We start from the raw sequence: 18,973 nt of genomic DNA, 5'->3' as shown, positions 1-18,973 counted from the left end.
AGAATCTGGTCAGGACCTTGGTTTGTCATTTCAGCCAAGAGACCGACCTAGATGACAGACTCACAGTAGTGGTGTTTTTTTGTTTTGTTTTTTTTTAAGTTGCTATATATTGTAAAGCGATACATATGAGCTGTCCTACCCAGCATTACATGCTGGAAACAGCAGAATGTGGTTATGTAAATTATGGTCTAAGACCAACAAAAATATTCCAGGAAATGGTATATTTGAGGAAATGTAGAAAAAAAAAATCTTGCAAAGGATGTGCTAGCAATCTTATATTATACATGCACGTTGCAGCACAAGTTTCCAAAAGCGCTCTGTATCATCCAAATGAGGTAGCAGGCTGTAAGGCTGAAAAAAAGGCCACAAACCCCGTGTACCTGTTCACAGATTATTAAGCCAGAAGGGACCACGCAGTGATCATCTAGTCTACATAGGCCATCAGACTTTCCTGAATTAATTCCTGTTTGAACAAGAGCATAACTTTTAGAAAAACATCCAATCTTGATTTTAAAAATGGTCAGTGATGGAAAATCCACCACAACCCCTTATAAATTGTTCCAACGGTTAATTATCCTCACTATTAAAATGTGCACCTTATTTCCAATCTCAATTTGTCGGGCTTCAACTTCCAGCGATTGGATCTTGTTATACCTTTGTCTACTAGACTGAAGAGCCCATTATCAAATTTTTGTTCCTTATGCAGTGGATACTGGGGCCACTGGAGGTGTGCAAACATGGACCATCCCCAGTGTATCCTTTTGGGTCAGTCACTGGAGACATTTTCTGCAACACATAAGGGTTGTGTAAGCACTCGCCCCGCCGCCTGCTGAGTCACCAGGGAGGCCACGCCGCAGCCAAGCCGCCGGGGGTGGCAGGGGACAGTAGAACCCCAGCACTAGTGATGGGTGCTGGAGCCTTCTCCCTTCCCATTTTGTCACTGATATTTTTAGTAAAAGTCATAAACAGGTCACGGGCTTCCCTGAATTTTTCTTTATTGCCCGTGACTTGTCCATGACTTTTACTAAAAATATTTGTAACAAAATCTTTACTAAGAATAATTAAAGCCATCTCCTATTCCCCACACTTCCCATCACACCCACACTCAACTCCTTTAATCAGATCACTTAGAATTATAGGGTCTATATTATTTGTGAAAGTGATACTTTAGAAGCAGATTATGTAAGTATCAGCCACCCTTGAAAGAGTGCTATTTAAGAGTAACTAAAGAATGAACAAACAGAATTTTTTAATATTTAATAATCAGATAGTGACTCTTCCACAAGGCATCTGTCTCAGGCAGCTTTAAATTTCCTACCATATCCCTGCTGTCCTGAGGCTTTGTGTCATCTATAATGAAGAAGTTCCTTTAAGACTCTAGAGCAGAGTTTGCAAGTCTCCTCAAAGGACTTTTTCATTCCACCTTTTGAATGAAATTCTTTGTTAATAGTTTTCATAAAAACGAGATTACTTAGAAAGTGACAAAGAATTTTAAGATCCTAGTCTGACAATGCAATAAAGGTCTATATGTAGAGTGAACTAAACATTCTTTTGCAAATACAGTACGGGTCTACATCTACTACAACAGTTTGTGTGACATGCCCTGTAGGTTCAGCCAATTTTCAAGCCACTATTAGAAAATCACATGGGTGAGAGTACCAGGAACACCTGGGTACGTCTTAATTTTGCATACATATAGCCAACACTTATTTTCCTGTACAACACTAGTTTTCATTTATATAATTTTTTTTGTTAAAATAGTTCCTCTAATATAGACAGGGCCAGCTGCGCAAAGTTTGTAGTATAAACTCACCTGAATTCTGATAAGTCACCAGCAGACTACACTATGTGAGCCATGAAAGTAGACTAGGTGTGTCATTAAACCATCATTTTGAATCGGTTTCCTGACAGTCATCCCAATGAAACAGGTATGCCATTTATTAGGAGCCAACAAGATGCATTCCAATCTATTTTAAAAGTTGTTTTAGTATCTTTTTAAAAGATATGACTATCAGGTAAGACCATCAGTGATAAGTTCCAAGTTATCACTGCTCCAACTCCTTTACACAAATTTCTGTTTTATTTAAAAAACAAAGAAAATTATGAATATACATAAGTTTGGTGGTCAAAATTCACTGTTAGTGGGAAGAAATATGTGAGCAGAGGCGCTCAGAAAGAAAAGTCTAATGTTATTTTAATATAATTCTGTTTGTTACAATACCTTTCTACTGTACCTTCCACCCAAGGGTCTAAAAGTGCTTCACATGTGTTAGTGAGTTTAGCCTTAAAATGCCCCTGAGAAGTAGGTAAGTGTAATCCCCATTTTACAGATGGGAAAACAAGGCATGTCATAGAATCATAGAACTGAAAGGGACCTCAAGAGGCCATCTAGTCCAGTCCCCTGCACTCATGGCAGGACTAATTATCTAGACCAGTGCTTCTCAAAGTCGGGCCGCCGCTTGTTCAGGGAAAGCGCCTGGCGGTCCGGGCTGGTTTGTTTACCTGCTGCGTCCTCAGGTTCGGCCGATCGCGGCTCCCACCGGCCGCGGTTCACCGTCCCAGGCCAATGGGGGCTGCGGGAAGCGGCGCGGGCCGAGAGATGTGCTGGCCGCCCTTCCCGCAGCCCCCATTGGCCTGGAGCGGCGAACCGCGGCCTGTGGGAGCCGCAATCGGCCGAACCTGTGGACGCGGAAGGTAAACAAACCAGCCAGGACCGCCAAGAGCTTTCCCTGAACAAGTGGCAGACCGACTTTGAGAAGCACTGATGTAGACCATTCCTGACAGGTGTTTGTCTAACCTGCTCTTAAAAATCTCCAATGATGGAGATTCCACAACCTCCCTAGGCAATTTATGCCAGTGCTTAACCACTCTGACAGTTAGGAAGTTTTTCCTAATGTCCAACCTAAACCTCCCTTGCTGCAATTTAAGCCCATTGCTTCTTGTCCTATCCACAGTGGTTAAGAAAAACAATTATTCTTCCTCCTCCTTATAAAAACCTTTTACATACTTGAAAACCGTTATCATTTCCCCTCTCAATCTTCTCTTTTCCAGACTAAACAAACCCAATTTTTTCAATCTTCCCTCATAGGTCATGTTTTCTAGACCTTTAATCATTTTTGTCGCTGGTCTCTGGACTCTCTCCAATGTGTCCACATCCTTCCTGAAATATGGAGCCCAGAACTGGACACAACATTGCAGTTGAGGTCTAATCAGCCCAGAGTAGAACAAAAGAATTACTTCTCGTGTCTTGCTTACAACACTCCCGCTAATACATGACATCCACCAGAATGATGTTCGCTTTTTTTTTTTTTTTTTTTGCAACAGCGTTACACTGTTGACTCATATTTAGCTTGTGGATCACTATGACACCCCGATCCCTTTCTGCAGTACTCCTCCCATGGCAGTCATTTCCCATTTTGTATGCGTGCAACTGACCGTTCCTTCCTAAGTGGAGTACTTTGCATTTGTCTTATTTACTTCAGATCATTTTTCCAGTTTGTCCAGACCATTCTGAATTTTAATCCTATCCTCCAAAGCACTTACAGCCCCTCCTAGCTTGGTAACGTCCACAAACTTTATAAGTGTACTCTCAATGCCATTATCTAAATCATTGATGAAAATATTGAACTGAATCAGACTCAGAATTGATCCCTGTGGGACCCTACTTGATATGCCCTTCCAGCTTGACTGTGAACCACTAATAACTACTCTCTTGGAATGGTTTTCCAATCACTTATGCACCCATCTTATAGAAGCTCCATTTAGACTGTATTTCCCTAGTTTGTTTAAGATGTTATGCGAGACAGTATCAAAAGCCTTACTAAAGTCAGGGTCTTTAAACCACAATTTGAGGACTTCAATAGCTCAGACATAGGTTAGGGGTTTGTTACAGGAGTGGGTGGGTGAGATTCTGTGGCCTGCGTTGTGCAGGAGATCAGACTAGATGATCATAATGGTCCCTTCTGACCATAAAGTCTATGAGTCTATATACCACATCTACCGCTTCCCCCCATCCACAAGACTTGTTACCCTATCAAAGAAAGCTATCAGGTTGGTTTGACACTATTTGTTTTTGACAAATCCATGCTGACTATTACTTATCACCTTATGATCTTCTAGATCAGAGGTGCGCAAACTGCAGCCCGCGGGACCGTCCTGCCAGCCCTTGAACTCCCGGCCAGGGAAGCTAGCCCCCTCCCCTGCAGCCTCAGCACACCTTGTCGCCAGCGCTCTGGGCAGTGGCCTGCGAGCTCCTGCCGGACAGCGCTGCAGCATGGCTGGATCCGGCTGGGCAGTGTGGCTGCCAGTCCTGCTGCTCTGAGCGGCATGTTAAGGGGGCAGGGAGAGGGGGCGGTTGGATAAGGGGCAGGAGATCCCAGGGGGCAGTCAGGGGATAGGGGATGGTTGGATGGGGCAGAGGTTGTGAGGGGGGAGCAGTGAGGGGACAAGGAATGGGGGGGTTGGCTAGGTGTGGGAGTCCCGGGGGGGGGTGGTCTGTCAGGGGGGCAAGGGTGTGGATAGGGGTCAGGGGGGTTGGATGGGGGCTGGGGTCCCAGAAGGGGGCTGTCAGGGGTGGGGGGTCCCATGAGGGGGAGCAATCAGGGGACAAGGAGTAGGGGGGGTTGGATGGGTGGGGGGATTCTGAGGGGGGAAGTCAGGGGGCAGGGGCTAGGCTGTTTGGGGAGGCACAGACTTCCCTACCCGGCCCTCCATACAGTTTCAGAACCCCCATGTGGCCCTCAGGCGAAAAAGTTTGCCCACCCCCATTCTAGATGTTTGCAAATTGATTGCTTAATTATTTGCTCCATTATTTTTCCAGGTACAGACGTTAAGCTGACTGGTCTGTAATTCCCTGGGTTGTCCTCATTTCCCTTTTTATAGATGGGCACTGTATTTGTCACAGGTGGGAAGTCAAGGCACAAAGATTTAGCTTCTACAGTAAATAAGGGGCAGCCACTCTATGCAGCACTTATGGCAAGCACAAATCAGAGACGAGCAAAAAAAAGGCAGGATCTTAGCACCACAGGAAGAAACGTTACCTTTAGTAGGAGCAATGATTTATTTGTGACATGGGCGGGAACAGGGGAGTCAGACAAAGGCTGGCATTACAGAGAAGGGGGGGAAGATTTTGCAAAGGGCAACACAAGGCACAAGCCAGCTAGAAGGGAAGGTGGCAAAGGAAGCTCCATTAACGGGCTAGCGAGCCGTCTGGAGAAGGCTTTAGAAGACCAGGCGGAGGAGCTGCCCCTACAGAGCCATTCACAAGAGGGCAGGTGATTTGGGGAGAGGCACTTTCCACCTGTCGCTTCTCTACACGAAGCCGGCCGAGGCTGCCCCACTGTCCGTGCCCCGCTCTGCCCAGGCCTGGCTCCTCTCTCCCGCCCCCTTCCACCGGGGAGCGCCCGGCCCCCCGCGGCTGCAGCCCGCTCCACGCTACCCTCTGCCCCGAGCGGCCGCTCCCAGAACGGCCGCCAGCGGCAGGAAAGAGCGGCGCTCGGCAGAGGCGCCTAGGCCGGAGCGGAGCCCGGCCGCCTCCTCTTCCCCAGCCGAGCCGAGCCGGGCCGCCCCGCTCGCGGGCCGCCCGGCCCCCTCACCGTGCCCGCTGCTCCTCCGCCGGGTTCCTCCTCCGCGGGCCCGGGGCCCGGCTCAGCCTCGCCCGCCTGACAGCTGTCGCTAGCGCCGAGCGGCTCGGCCTCCGGCCTCTCCATGGGGATGGGGGCTCGGCTCCCCCTCCGCGCAGGCGCTCAGCCGCGGCGCCTCCCGGCGCTGAGACCGGCCGGCTGGGCAAACTCATCGCAGGGCCGGGGAGACCCGCCCCGTGCCTCCCCCCGGCTCCTCTGTCTGTACCCCGAGGGGATCCCCCGCCAGTGACCCGGAGTAACGGGGTGCAGCCCCCAGCCCCCCGCCGCTAACCCACAGGGAGGGCCCAGCTGCACCCTGGCCATGGGAGTAATCAACAGCACCAGCTGTCAGTAAACGTGCTCCAACCGCAACAAACTAATCGTGGTGCGGTGATAAAATAAAAAACTCATAATGCGTCGGATAGAATATTTATTAATCATGCAGATTGGGGAATAATTACTGATGATTCTGATCGCCTGTCAGGGATCAATTAATAATATGTTTACAGCGAGCACAAAACAGCTATCAATTATTATTCATGATTGAAATGTTGGCATTGTTACAGTCATCCCTGCTCTGACTCCACCCAGCTGTCCTACAGGAACAGAGTAGCTGATCAACTGCAACAGCAATTGGGGATTTATAATTACATTACTAAGCACTGTATTGTACTGTTAGTCATTTTTTGTATTATTGTTCTCATTATTTTATTATTGGTAAATAACAAAATAGCTGCTAATGTTAGTTGTTAAGAGCTGTGTGATATTGGCAACATATTCAGTGGACTGTCCCTCTAGTCTGACCACCTCACTCTCACTTTTGAAGCCCTCTGCTAAGTGCCTTTTCTGAAAGGGAACAGGCCAGCTTCTGCTCCTCCGGTTTATAAATGTTCACAATTTAGCTACTCTTGTATCTTTCCTCTAAACTGTCTCCATCGCCTGTTTGCCCATTTTTCAGATAGGCACCCTCATGCTTTCTTCTGTTTTACCCCTTATACATGACATACCCTTCCTGAAGCAGTCCATAAACCCTGTTCTACAAATCCCTGCTCAAAACCCACATCTACCATGATACCTACAGGAAAGTACCAACTGATAACAGCTAGGTACATGGCCAGTAGAAGCTTCTGATATTTATCTCATTTATTTGGCCTTTAAACTAATGTTCTTGTTACTACTTACTTTGTCCTCCTTCCCCATTCCTTCTGATTGTTGCACCCACTTGTTGCATCTTGTCTTAATTAGATTATAAACACTATCTTTTCCTACATGTACATGTATCATCTGGCAGAAGGGGGCCCTGATCTCAGTTAGGGCCTCTGGGCACTATTATAATACAAATAATAATAAATGATTAGTCTGAATATCTTTCATGGTAGCTTGACAAGTAAAACTGTGCTTCATTGTTCTTTCAGTGGGCACAACTTCAGCATTAACCACAGCTGAACTTGCACACATTCTTCATCGACAATTTATCCTTTTCTCCCAACTGCATTTCAAATAAACCCCAAAACCTTCTTCACGCAACTGTGAACGAATATCCTGCATCTGGTTTCTATTCTGTTGTCTTCAATGTTTGTTCAAATTTCTTCTCAGATGACTTGAATTGTTATCTCACCCCTTCTTTCTAGCAGGGCAAAGAGTTTCCCAAGCTTTTTCACTGAAGGGTTTCTTGGAATGAAAGCCTTTTACAAATATGTGAACTGCTGATATGTCCTTTGAATATGATTGATTTAAGATTTGTTTTATAAACCCAAAGTCCAGTTTAGATGTAAATGCATGATTGCACACTGTAGCACAAAATGTGTTTCCCATTATGGTGTGGTCTTCAGTATGTTTACTCAAGCTATACATTAAGATACATATCTTGTATCCATTACATTTGCATTTAAAGGATGTGCATACTCATTTTTCTGATCTATATCAGTAATTGAAATTCTTTAGTGAAACCTATATACAATATCAAACTTTGTTTCTATTATGAAAACAGTGCTATCAGTAAAAGTAATATACATATCACCTCTCATCCAATTATTTCAAAAGCTCTTTAATTATGAATTCTCTTAATACCCTTGTGAGAGAGGTAAACATTATTATATCTGTTTCACAGACAGATAAACTGAGGCACAGAAAGATCACATAACTTGCTTGATCACATTAGCAGAGATGGGACTAGAATTCCAAAGTCATGGGTCTTCGTTCTGAGCTCTTACCAATAGACAGCACTGCTTCTCTGTGAATAAGTGTGTAACAGAGAAAAACATAGGGCCAGATTTTGCCATCATTATTCATGTTGAATAGTACTCTTTAAATATAAAAGAAAAAATATCACTTACAGCTTGTACTCAGTTAGAAATACTGTGGGTTTTGCTACCTAATTTTGATGCTGAAGTATATGTACTGCACTTGAAGGCCTAGTCTTCCATCAATGCATGAGGGGTGTATAGACATTCATCTCACTAAGACAGTTACCTGGGCATTATTCAACTATCTTTCTCAGGCAAAAGTCCCACACTAAAGGCAATGGGAGGTTTGCCTGATTAAAGACTGCAGTGTCAGGGCTGGGATTTGTAAATAGGAGTTTACCACTATTAGGTAATTGTTTTCATGCTGTCACAGTTATAGGACCAATGGCATTTTGGACCCCTGTAGTCCTTCTTGAGTGCATCCTTTAGGTGACACATCCTTTAGGCCTGGCTTCCTGCATCTCTTTCTCACAGTTCAACTACACCGGGATAGGGTTTCTGGGGATCAATCATGTTAAAATGACAGGCTCAACTCGGTTTGGCACCTTTGAGCCCTTTCACTTTAGGGACCTGTGACCAGTGAGGTGGTTAAAGTGACTAAAAAAAAACCAACCTTCTTTTTTGAAACAAAGTAGTTATTTATTAATTCACCCAAAGGTACAAAGCACACATAGCAAATGCTAAAAACAATCAAGGTCAACATGTATATTTCCATTTACCTAACCCTTAATTTTTCCTTATAAACTTTCGTACATTTCAGCTAGCCCAGTGCCTCCATGTCTGGGTTGTAAGAAGCAGACTGCTTGTTGCATTATTTTATTATTGTTAGTAATTATTTATTATCATAGTGCCTAGGAGTCTCACCCCCATTGTGCTAGGTGCCATACCAACGGAGAACAAAAAGACAGTCCCTGCCCCAAAGACCTTACAATTTCAGTATAAGACAAGAGACAAAAGATAGGGGAGTACAAGGAAAAAATGAGACAATATTTGTCAGCATGACCACTGTTGGTGTCAGCACACCAACAGCTTAACCATTGTCACATTTTTTGTAAGCCTGAGAGCAGGGTCAGCACTTCCATTTAGGCGACCTAGGCGGTTGCCTCGGCTGTCAGTTTTTGGGGGGGGTGGCAATTCAGTGGCGGGGGGGTCCTTCCGCGCTCTGGGTCTTCAGCGGCAATTCTGCAGCGGGTCCTTCACTCGCTCCGGGACCTGCCGCCGAAGTGTCCCGAAGACCGGGAGCGCAGAAGGACCCCCCCCCCCCCCCGCAGAATTGCCAACGACGACCGGGAACGTGGAAGGACCCCCGCCTAGGGCGCCAAAAACCCTGGCGCCGCTCCTGTCTGAGAGCACAGTAGTGTATTAAGGAAGGTTTTTGAAGGAGGATAATGAGTTAGTTTGGGGGATCCCAAGAATGAGGAGCAGCATGAAAGAAAGCACCAAGGTGCATGTTTGAAAATTTAGGTGGGTGATGGAGGCTGATATCATGGTCCAGTCAGAGGCTGGAGTTGATGAGAGATGATAGACAGGGTGGGGATAGCAACAGAGGGTCCTGTGGCACCTTTGAGACTAACAGAAGTACTGGGAGCATAAGCTTTCGTGGGTAAGAACCTCACTTCTTCAGATGCAGATTCTTCAGGGTGGGGATAGGTCACAAAGGGCCTGGAAAGTGAAGACAAGTGCTTATATTTGATATATTAGGGAAGAAAGAGCTAGTGAAGCGTTGCAAAGAGAGGGGTGACATGGTCAAAGCCACAGGCTAGGAGAATGATCTTTACAACAGCATTCTGAATAGATATCAGCAGGGCAAGACTGCATTTGTCAAGGTCAGAGAAAAGGATGTTGCAGTAACTGAAATGGGAGACAATGAGAGCCTGGATGAGAGTTTTAGATGGACCAATTGACAGGAAAGGCCCCATTGTACAGATGTGATGTTGAAAGAATCTGCAAGATTGAGGCATAGTCTGGATGTGAAGAGCTAGAGTCAAGTTCCAATTCCAGATGACACTCAGGTTACAGGCCTGAGTGACAGATAGGATGGTAGTGTTGTCCACAATGGTTGAGAAAGGAGGTTGTGACAGATATGGCTATTTCCTGCAATATCTTTAGAAGATCTTAATATATTATGTTTGTGTATCGTTGTGGGCAGGGATTATATATAATTCCATGGGGGAGGGAGACCATAGCCCACTAAGAATATTGGGGAATGTTAGGAAAATTCACTCAGGTTGTAACACCTCCTAAGAGGTCCCACCAGCTGGTAAAACTTGCACATACTGGTTCAAACTGCATTCTCCAAAGACCAACAGACAAAGCAAGGACTGTGCTTGCTCAGGGAGATTAGAGAAGCTACAAAAACAGCAAACCCAATAATAATGGGGGATTTCAACTATCCCTGTATTGACTGGGAACATGTCACTCAGAATGGGATGCATGCAGAGATAAAATTTCTAGACACCATTAATGACTGCTTCTTGGAGCAGCTAGTCCTGGAATTCACAAGGAGACAGGCAATTCTTGATTTAGTCCTAAGTGGCACACAGGATCTGGTCCAAGAGGAGAATATAATTGAACCACTTGGTAATAGCGACCATAGTGTAATTAAATTTAACATCCTTGTTAAAGAAACTCACCACAGTAGCATTTAACTTCAAAAAGGGGAACTGCACAAAAATTAGGCAGCCAGTTAAATGGAAATTAAAAGGAATAGTCACAAGACTGAAATGCCTGCAAGCTGCATGGAAACTTTTTTAAAAACACCATAATAGAGGCTCAAATTATATGTATACTCCAAATAAAAAAAAAAAAAACAGTAAGAGGAACAAAAAAAATGCCAAGATGGCTAACCAACACAGTATAATAGGGGGATAGAAACAAAAAGACATCCTTTAAAAATTGGACGTCAAATCCTACAGAGGAAAAACAGAAAGGAACAAACTCTGGCAAGTCAAGTGTAAGAGTATAATTAGGCAGGCCAAAAAAAAGAATTTGAAACACAACCAGCAAAAGACACAAAAACTAACAGTAAAAAAGATTTTTAAGTACATCAGGAGCAGGAAGCCTGTTAAACAATCAGTGGGGTCACTGGACGATTGAGGTATGAAAAGGAGCACTCGAGGAAGACAAGGCCATTGCAGAGAAGCTAAATGAACTCTTTGAATTGGTTTTTACTGGAGAGAATGTGAGGGAGATTCCCACACCTGAGCCATTCTTTTTAAGTGACAGATCTGAGGAACTATCCCGGATTGAAGTATCAACACAGCAGGTTTTGGAACAAATTGATAAATTAAACAGTAAAAGTCATGAGACCAGACTGTATTCACGCAAGAATTCTCAAGGAACTCAAATATGATTGAAGAAGTGGTATGTAACCTATCGCTTAACTCAGCCACTGTACCAAATGACTGGAGGTCTGTTACTGTGGTGCCAATTTTTTTAAAAGGATCTAGAAGTGCTCCTGGCAATTACTGGTCAGTAAGCCTAACTTCAGTACTGGAAAATTGGTTGAAATTATTTTAAACAACAGAATTATCAGACACAGATGCACATGGTATGTTGGGGAAGAGTCAACAGAGGTTTTGCAAGGGAAAATCACGCCTCACCAAACTATTAGAATTATTTGAGGAGGTAAACAAACATGTGGACAAGGGTGATTCACTGGATATAGTGTATGGACTTTCAGAAAGCCATTGACAAGGTCCTTCACCACAAGGTCCCTCACAAGCAAGGTAAGGAGTCATGGGATAAGAGGAAAGGTCCTCTCATAGATAAGTGGTTAAAAGATAGGAAACAAAGGATAGGAATAAACAGTTTTCACAGTGGAGAGAGGTAAATAGCAGGGTTCTCCCAAGGATCTGTATTGTGCTGTTGAACATATTCATACATGATTTGGAAAAAAAAGGGTAAACAGTGAGGTGGAAAATTTGCAGACAATACAAAATTACTCAAGACATTTAAGTCCAAAGCAGACATCAAAGAGTTACAAAGGGATCTCACAAAACTGTGTGACTGGGCAACAAAATGATAGATGAAATTCAAATGTTGACAAATGCAAAGTAATGCACATTGGAAAACAATCCCAAGTATTCATATAAAATGATTGGGTCTAAATTAACTGTTACCACTCAAGAAAACAGATCTTGGGGTCATCATGGATAGTTCTCTGCAAACATCTGCACAATGTGTAGCAGGAGTCAAAAAAGCTAACGTTAGGAACCATTAGAAAAGTGATAGATAAGAAGACAATAAATATCATAATACCACACTAAATATCCATGGTACCTTACACCTTGAATACTGTGTGCAATTCTGACTACCCCATCTCAAAAAAGATACATCAGAAATTTTAAAAGTACAAAGAAGGGCAAGAAAAATTATTAGGGATACGGAATAGCTTCCATATTAGGAGAGATGAAAAAGACTGAGACTGTTCAACTTAGCAAAGAGATGACTGAGGGGGATATGATAGATAGATAGATAGATAGCGGTATAGAGATCTATAAAACCATGAATGGTGTGGAGAAATTGAATAAGGAAGTGTTATTTATCCCTTCACATAACACAGGAACCAGGGGTCACCCAATGAAATTAATAGGCAGCAGGGATCTACTTAAGTCACAGAGAAATCACATATTTTTCACTGGTTGGTCAGGGCATAAAAAGCAAATTTCGCGGATGTATTCATACAGTTGTATATTCCATGCCACCCTTACTTCAGCACTGTTGTTGGCAGTGACGCTGCCTTCAGAGTGGGGCACTTGGCCAGCAACCGCCACCCTCTGGCTGCCCAGCTTGGAAGGCTCTCGACTTTGCCTTCAGAGCTGGGCGGCCAGAGAGCGTCAGCTGCTGGCCAGGCGCCCAGAAGGAGGATAGGCATAAACTACTACAGAAACAAAGAAGGGGGGAATGGTCAAATAAGTTTGAGAACCACTGCCCTAATAATTAGTATCCTCCTTTTGGTCCTAGATTAAGTCTTGGGAAGAGTAAACCATATTTAGCTTGGCTGGCACTAGTAGAGTGTATTCCCCCAAAACAGATTCCTTATTGTTTGTGCAAGGACTCATTTGTGTCATTGTTTTACCTTTCCTGCTTGGTTCCTTTAACAATCCCTTTTGATCTAATTCCAAAGCAAACAGCCCATTGTAACAAACACAAAGAAGAACGCACCATATTCATAAAAAATAATATAGATATTTTGCAGTTTGTCAGACACCCTAATTTGTATTAGCGCTATTTACAGCTTCAAAACGATGTGTATTTTTCTCTTTAAGGGGCTTTTTAAAAGCATCTAGAATGAAACAAAGATTGCAAAAGATTTTTAAATCCACTGTTCTATTGCTGAGAAATTTAAAAAAACCGAAACCGCCGCCATGCTTTCTGCATGTCCCAATAATATTTGTGCAGTCAGCAACGAAGCAGGAAACAATTAACTGGCAAATCTTATTCCCAAAGATATGACTTATGTGTTTGTACAGCACCTCGTTCAATGGAGCCCTGGTCCATGACTGGAGCTCCTAGGCACTACCAGGGTTGGCTCCAGCATACATAAAGCCCGCTACTTGCTAATAAAATTAGTTCTGTAGCCCGAGATGCTAGTGGCTTGTCCTTCTGGTGCTGAAGAGCCTATGTTTGAGCCCCACTGAAGACTGTGGTATCTGCATGCATGTGGCCATGTCTGTTATAATGATAAACAAGGCAGAAATTTATGTTCCTTAAGAGACACTGGGGTGAAGAATCACTGTTAGGGAATTGCCAATAATAAATAGTAAAAAAATCCTTGATAGCCTGCTTTAGCATGCAAGAATGCAAGAGAGAGGGCAAGGAGAAAGCCTAATAGGTCCAGAAAGAGAAATCCTTCACCACAGATCAGCCCAAGACCCTCATGGATGTGTTTGTATATGAATTGAATAACTAAGTGAAGGGGTATAAAGATAGCAATAAAAGCAAAAATCAAGCTAAGCACCCAGACAGGGAGGCAGAAACTCATAAAAAGAAAATCATTAGAGAGGCTCTGGAAGCCTTTCAGAGAAAAGAGGGGACCAAGTCACTTTGAACTCACTTTGTCCCACTCACTTTGAACTCAACGGGAGTTTTGCCACTGGCTTCAATAAGAGCAATACTGGGCCCATAAATACCAACTAGAGAGCCAAAACCAACTCAGAGTTTTGAAAGAAGCCAGAAGTGATCACCAATGCCACAAACAAGGCTTTGCTGAAAACTGTCCAAAAAGCAACCAGGAGGAAGAAACAAGAGAAACCCAAAGCCTTATGGGAAGAAGCCAAACAGAAATGGAAAACAATGGAACAGAAAAAGAGATTAGGGATAGCATAGTGGGGCAAACTGTGCCCTGATATAGGCTTTGTGCATCTTCAGTGAACTGAATGAAGTTGTACAAGGTCTACGACAGGGCAAACCCTATAAAGAAAAATAACAAGCATAGCAACATAGAAAAAAGTAATGCCATGCACGTCCAATAGGTGTCAATCATCAGGTAGGTGTACATGAGAAGCAATGCAGTCCATTTGGTGATATGAACAAGAGGTGTGTTAGGGGATGTGTGAGACTAATGTGTGCAGGGCTAAGGGGAAATAGGTGTGGCAGTGCAAAAAACAGCATAATGTGCCCCCCATCCAAAAATGAATGTTTATTCCTGATAAGAAATCACTGGAATAAGCTGTACATCACTACTCTCCATGACAGATTCACAGATCTTAGAATCATAGAATATTAGGGTTGGAAGAGACCTCAGGAGGTCATCTAGTCCAATCCCCTGCTCAAAGCAGGACCAACGCCAACTAAATCATCCCAGCTAAGGCATTGTCAAGCCGGGCCTTAAAAACCTCTAAGGATAGAGATTCCACCACCTCCCTAGATAACCCATTCCAGTGCTTCACCACCCTCCTAGTGAAATAGTGTTTCCTAATATCCAACCTAGACCGCCCCCACTGCAACTTGAGACCATCGCTTCTTGTTCTGTCATCTCCCACCACTGAGAACAGCCGAGCTCCATCCTCTTTGGAACCCCACTACAGGTAATTGAAGGCCGCTATCAAATTCCCCCTCACTCTTCTCTTCTGCAGACTAAATAATCCCAGTTCCCTCAGCCTCTCCTCGTAAGTCATGTGCCTCAGCCCCCTAATCATTTTTGTTGCCTTCTGCTGGACTCTCTCCAATTTGTCCACATCCCTTCTGTAGTGGGGAGACCAAAACTGGATGCAATACTCCAGGTGTGGCCTCACCAGTGTCGAATAGAGGGAAATAATCACTTCCCTCAATCTGCTGGTAATGCTCCTACTAATACAGCCCAATATGCCATTGGCCTTGGCAACAAGGGCACACTGCTGACTCATATCCAGCTTCTCGTCCACTGTAATCCCCAGGTCCTTTTCTGCAGAACTGCTGCTTAGCCAGTCAGTCCCCAGCCTGCAACGGTGCATGGGATTCTTTCTTCCTAAGTGCAGGACTCTGCACTTCTCCTTGTTGAACCTCATCAGATTTCTTTTGGCCCAATCCTCTAATTTATCTAGGTCACTCTGGACCCTATCCCTATCCACCAGCATATTCTCTTCAGATCTAAGGAAGGTAACCAGAGTATCTAAGCTAAATACAAGTTGGGACAGATTGTTAAGTTTAGCGGATTCACACATGCTGTCAGAGATCACTTAAAATGAAGTGGGCAATTAAGGGTTAGCAGACAGTAGAGCGTTTTACAAATTGTTGTAATGAGCCATAAAACCAACATCTCTGTTGAGTCCTTAGTTTTTAGTGTCTAGCAGAGTTATGAATTTAAGTTCCCAGACTCATCTTCGGAAGGTGTTGTACAGGTTTCTGTTGAGGACAAGGACTGAGAGGTCAGATATGGATTGATCGCTCTGTGAAAAGTGTTCCCCCAGAGGTGATGTGGTGTTTTTATCATTGATCATTTTTCTGTGAGAGTCCATTTGAAAGTGTAGTGATTTCCTGGTTTCACCCACATATTGGGGCATTTAGCGCACTGGATGAGATACACCACATGTTGCGATAGGCATGTGTAGGACCCATGGATCTTGAAAGGTGTTTGTGGGAAGTATTGATTATCGAAGCAATGGAGATATGTCTGCAGGTTTCACATCTGTTTTGGCAGGGTTTGGTGCTGCTTTGAGTTGGGGTGTCCTAGTCTGTGGGGAGCTTGCTTCTGATGATGAGCTTGGCAAGGTTGGGGTTTATTTGAAGGCCAGCTGTCCTTTGTCCAGCTGTCATTTCTGAACCCACTGCTGATAGTAGCTATCTTGCTAAGAAGGTATCATCATACAAGGTGGTGGTTGGTTGGAAGCTCAGTGGGAGAGACTGAGACAAGGTTCCATTCTGCTTTATTATTGGATGAACAATCATTGAAAGGACTTGACTACTTTAAAATTACACATTTGGGGCTGGATTTACTCTGGCTGACACAGAGAGATGTCAATTATACCTTTGTGTGCCAGCTGATTTTCTCTGCACTGGGGGAGGAAGGGTGATTCACGTGAAAGAAAGGCCAGCAGTGTTGTTGCCTGGCTGTTCATAAGTTTACCACCCAGAGCTCCTGCTAACATTCCTCATAGCTGCTCTGTCTATGACCAATCCCAGACAGTACTACCCACTGGGGTGGATGCCCCCTCTGGTGGAGGGGAGATTGAAGCCACTTTCTGTTACCACAACCTCTTCCTGTGGCAATTTTTTTTACTGCCAGGTTCCTTAGTTCCACCAAGGCTGAATCTAGCCCTTTGTTTAAATACACAATGCATTGTTTCAGGTGGCTGAAGTCTGATTTTGGTTCTCTAGTAAAATGTCTTTCAGTCTCTAAGTGAGAATTTAGGAAAAACTACTCCCACAATGCAATTTAAAATTATCCTGCAGAAATCTTTTTGACTGAGCTCAAAATCCAGCCTTCAGTATGTCCTGAGTTATGAGGTTGTCCAGACCTCTAATAGAGGAACAGGGGAGTTTACACCAAAAGGCATAAACAAGTCAACAATTAAAAAAAAATACCATTTATCTCCTCCTCCTCCCCAATGTCTTGTTCCAAAGTTCATTGTGTTCTGTCACTGAAGCAAAGCACTGGAATATAAATTAAAGCCCTTTGGGCCAAATCCTGAAGATGTTACTCACTTCTTACTCATTCCTTAGCCAGGCAAAGCGCCCAGTAAGTTTGGGGTTTTTTTCTTGCACAAAGTCTGAAAAATAAGGGAGGACTTCAGCTCTGAGCTATTTGTGAGGCAGAGGCCTGGTCTAGTGGTTTGAGCAGAGAGCCAAAAAAGAGTACAAAAAAGCTGTAAGCCTGGCTCTGAAACCAATTCGCTCCATGTCCTTGGGAGAGTAACTTAATCTCCCTTTCTCAGTTTCCTCATCTGAAAAATAGATGTAAAACATTTTGCTTGTCTACACAGCGAGTTAGTGCACGGCCAGCCACGGTGGGAACCTACAGCACACCAACTTGACATTCACTGACGTCTCGAGTGGTCACAGCTCCAGAGTTGCCATGCACTATCATGCGGTGTAGACAAGCCCTTATTGACAATAAATAGCATCAGCTCAGCAGACAAATATAAAATGTAGGTTATTAAAACAAAAATCTGAAAGCAGACAAAAGTGTCCAGGCCACACACACTCTGGAGCAATGCAGGCTGTGGGCCCCAGGAGCGGGAGCTTTGCCTACAGAGAAGCTCAGTAGCATTGGGCACTTATAAACCACACTGTGCCAAGGGCTAGGGAAGATCTGATTAAAGCAGCATTAGAAACGGTCAGGGCAGCCCTAGGAGAGGGCCGAGCCAGCTGGCTGTTGCTTTGAGTCAACATTTCTTCCAGACGACCTCCCCGGCAGGGATATTATAGAACCCCAACTGGATCTTAAAGATACCATCCCACAGGAGAACCTGCTGCCCTGCATCCAGGGTGAGCACCCCCCGTTTCCAGCGCAGGTGGGTGAATTTGACCGAGGAATCTTTTCCTAAAATTATATTGCACGGGCATATCGTTCTGTACTTTCTTGTATTCCACACTCTTGCCCTTTAATGTTCCATCTATCTCCTATTTTTAGTTTTCAGTGGAGATGAATGCAAACTGTAAAACCTGGATCTTGGCTGGGAATGCTCCTAAACATAGTAGCATTCACAGTAGGGTTTGTTTTGGCTCATAAAAAGTTAGGGATCATTTGGATCCACATGTAGGTGCAGATTTCAAACATGCCTGTCGTTTGAGGCTATTTTGATCTAGGCCTTTAGTTCAGGGCTATCACTAGTTTTCTAGCTTCCGATCATTAAAAAATTCCATTGCTGAAATTTTGCTGTACTCAGAGCTACTGACTGTGCAGTGACCTTGTCTTGTCAGTGTCCACTACTGTTTAAAGTTCTTTTGGGCTCCTGCTGGGGACTTCGTTTCTCTCCAAGTTTTCCTTCTCCGCAGGAGATTCTTCCTGGTTTTAAAGAGTTTTAAACATCCATCATGAATCATCTGTGACATTTCCAACAAAAGCCTGCCTGCTTCTGACTTCCACACACACAAAAAACACACAATGCTCCAGCTTGGAAACCGAAGGGCCAAACAGAAATGAACTGTGGACCTTTTGAACTGCGCTAATTCCGAAATGAGAGGGAGTCAGTGATCTGCTCAAAGAACCCCTGGTTAAAAATTCAGTATTTTAATATATAGATTGGACAATAATTCCTTTTTAAAGGGTTATTAAACATTTGCTAATACTTAGACCTACAAGGCCAGAGCCTCAGCTGGTGAAAATCAGCATAGCCCAGTTGTAGTCAAAACTATACCAGTTTACGCCAGCTGACAATCTGACTCAGTTTACTCTTCGGCAGGATTATATTCTCCAGTTTTGTATTTCTTAGGAAAGTTCTCGACTGTTGTAGATTTCTACATATTTAGACACTGCCCCTAAGCAAAGAATTCTAAACATTTCAGCCTCCAGTTCAAAACTTCCCTCCTTATTCCACAGATTTTAATGGCAGAAGGGATCATTACGATTATCTAGTCTGACTTCCTGCATAACACAGGCCATACAATTTCACCCCGTAATTCCTGAATCAAAGCCATAACTGTTGGTTGGGCTACCGCAGCATAGCTTGTAGAAAAACACCC

The 18,973-nt window shown here is 43.9% G+C and overlaps 1 protein-coding gene across 2 annotated transcripts in view; it reads right to left on the bottom strand.

The window, feature by feature from the left end:
* Nucleotides 1-5,756, bottom strand: part of SNX4 (sorting nexin 4) — a 55,736-nt gene extending 49,980 nt beyond the window's left edge. Inside the window, exon 1 of one of the 2 annotated variants that reach the window (XM_054043473.1) lies at nt 5,595-5,756. In XM_054043473.1, the coding sequence (XP_053899448.1) occupies nt 5,595-5,708 (114 nt within the window). In that variant the 5' untranslated portion in view covers nt 5,709-5,756. Of the gene's footprint in view, nt 1-380; nt 453-5,594 lie in introns of those variants that run through there. The other variant, XM_054043474.1, reaches the window with a different exon arrangement.
* Nucleotides 5,757-18,973: the final 13,217 nt, after the last annotated feature.

The sequence above is a fragment of the Malaclemys terrapin genome, chromosome 11, assembly GCF_027887155.1.
Source record: "Malaclemys terrapin pileata isolate rMalTer1 chromosome 11, rMalTer1.hap1, whole genome shotgun sequence".
NCBI lineage: Eukaryota > Metazoa > Chordata > Testudines > Emydidae > Malaclemys > Malaclemys terrapin.
This window is presented reverse-complemented; position numbering and strand designations above follow the sequence as displayed.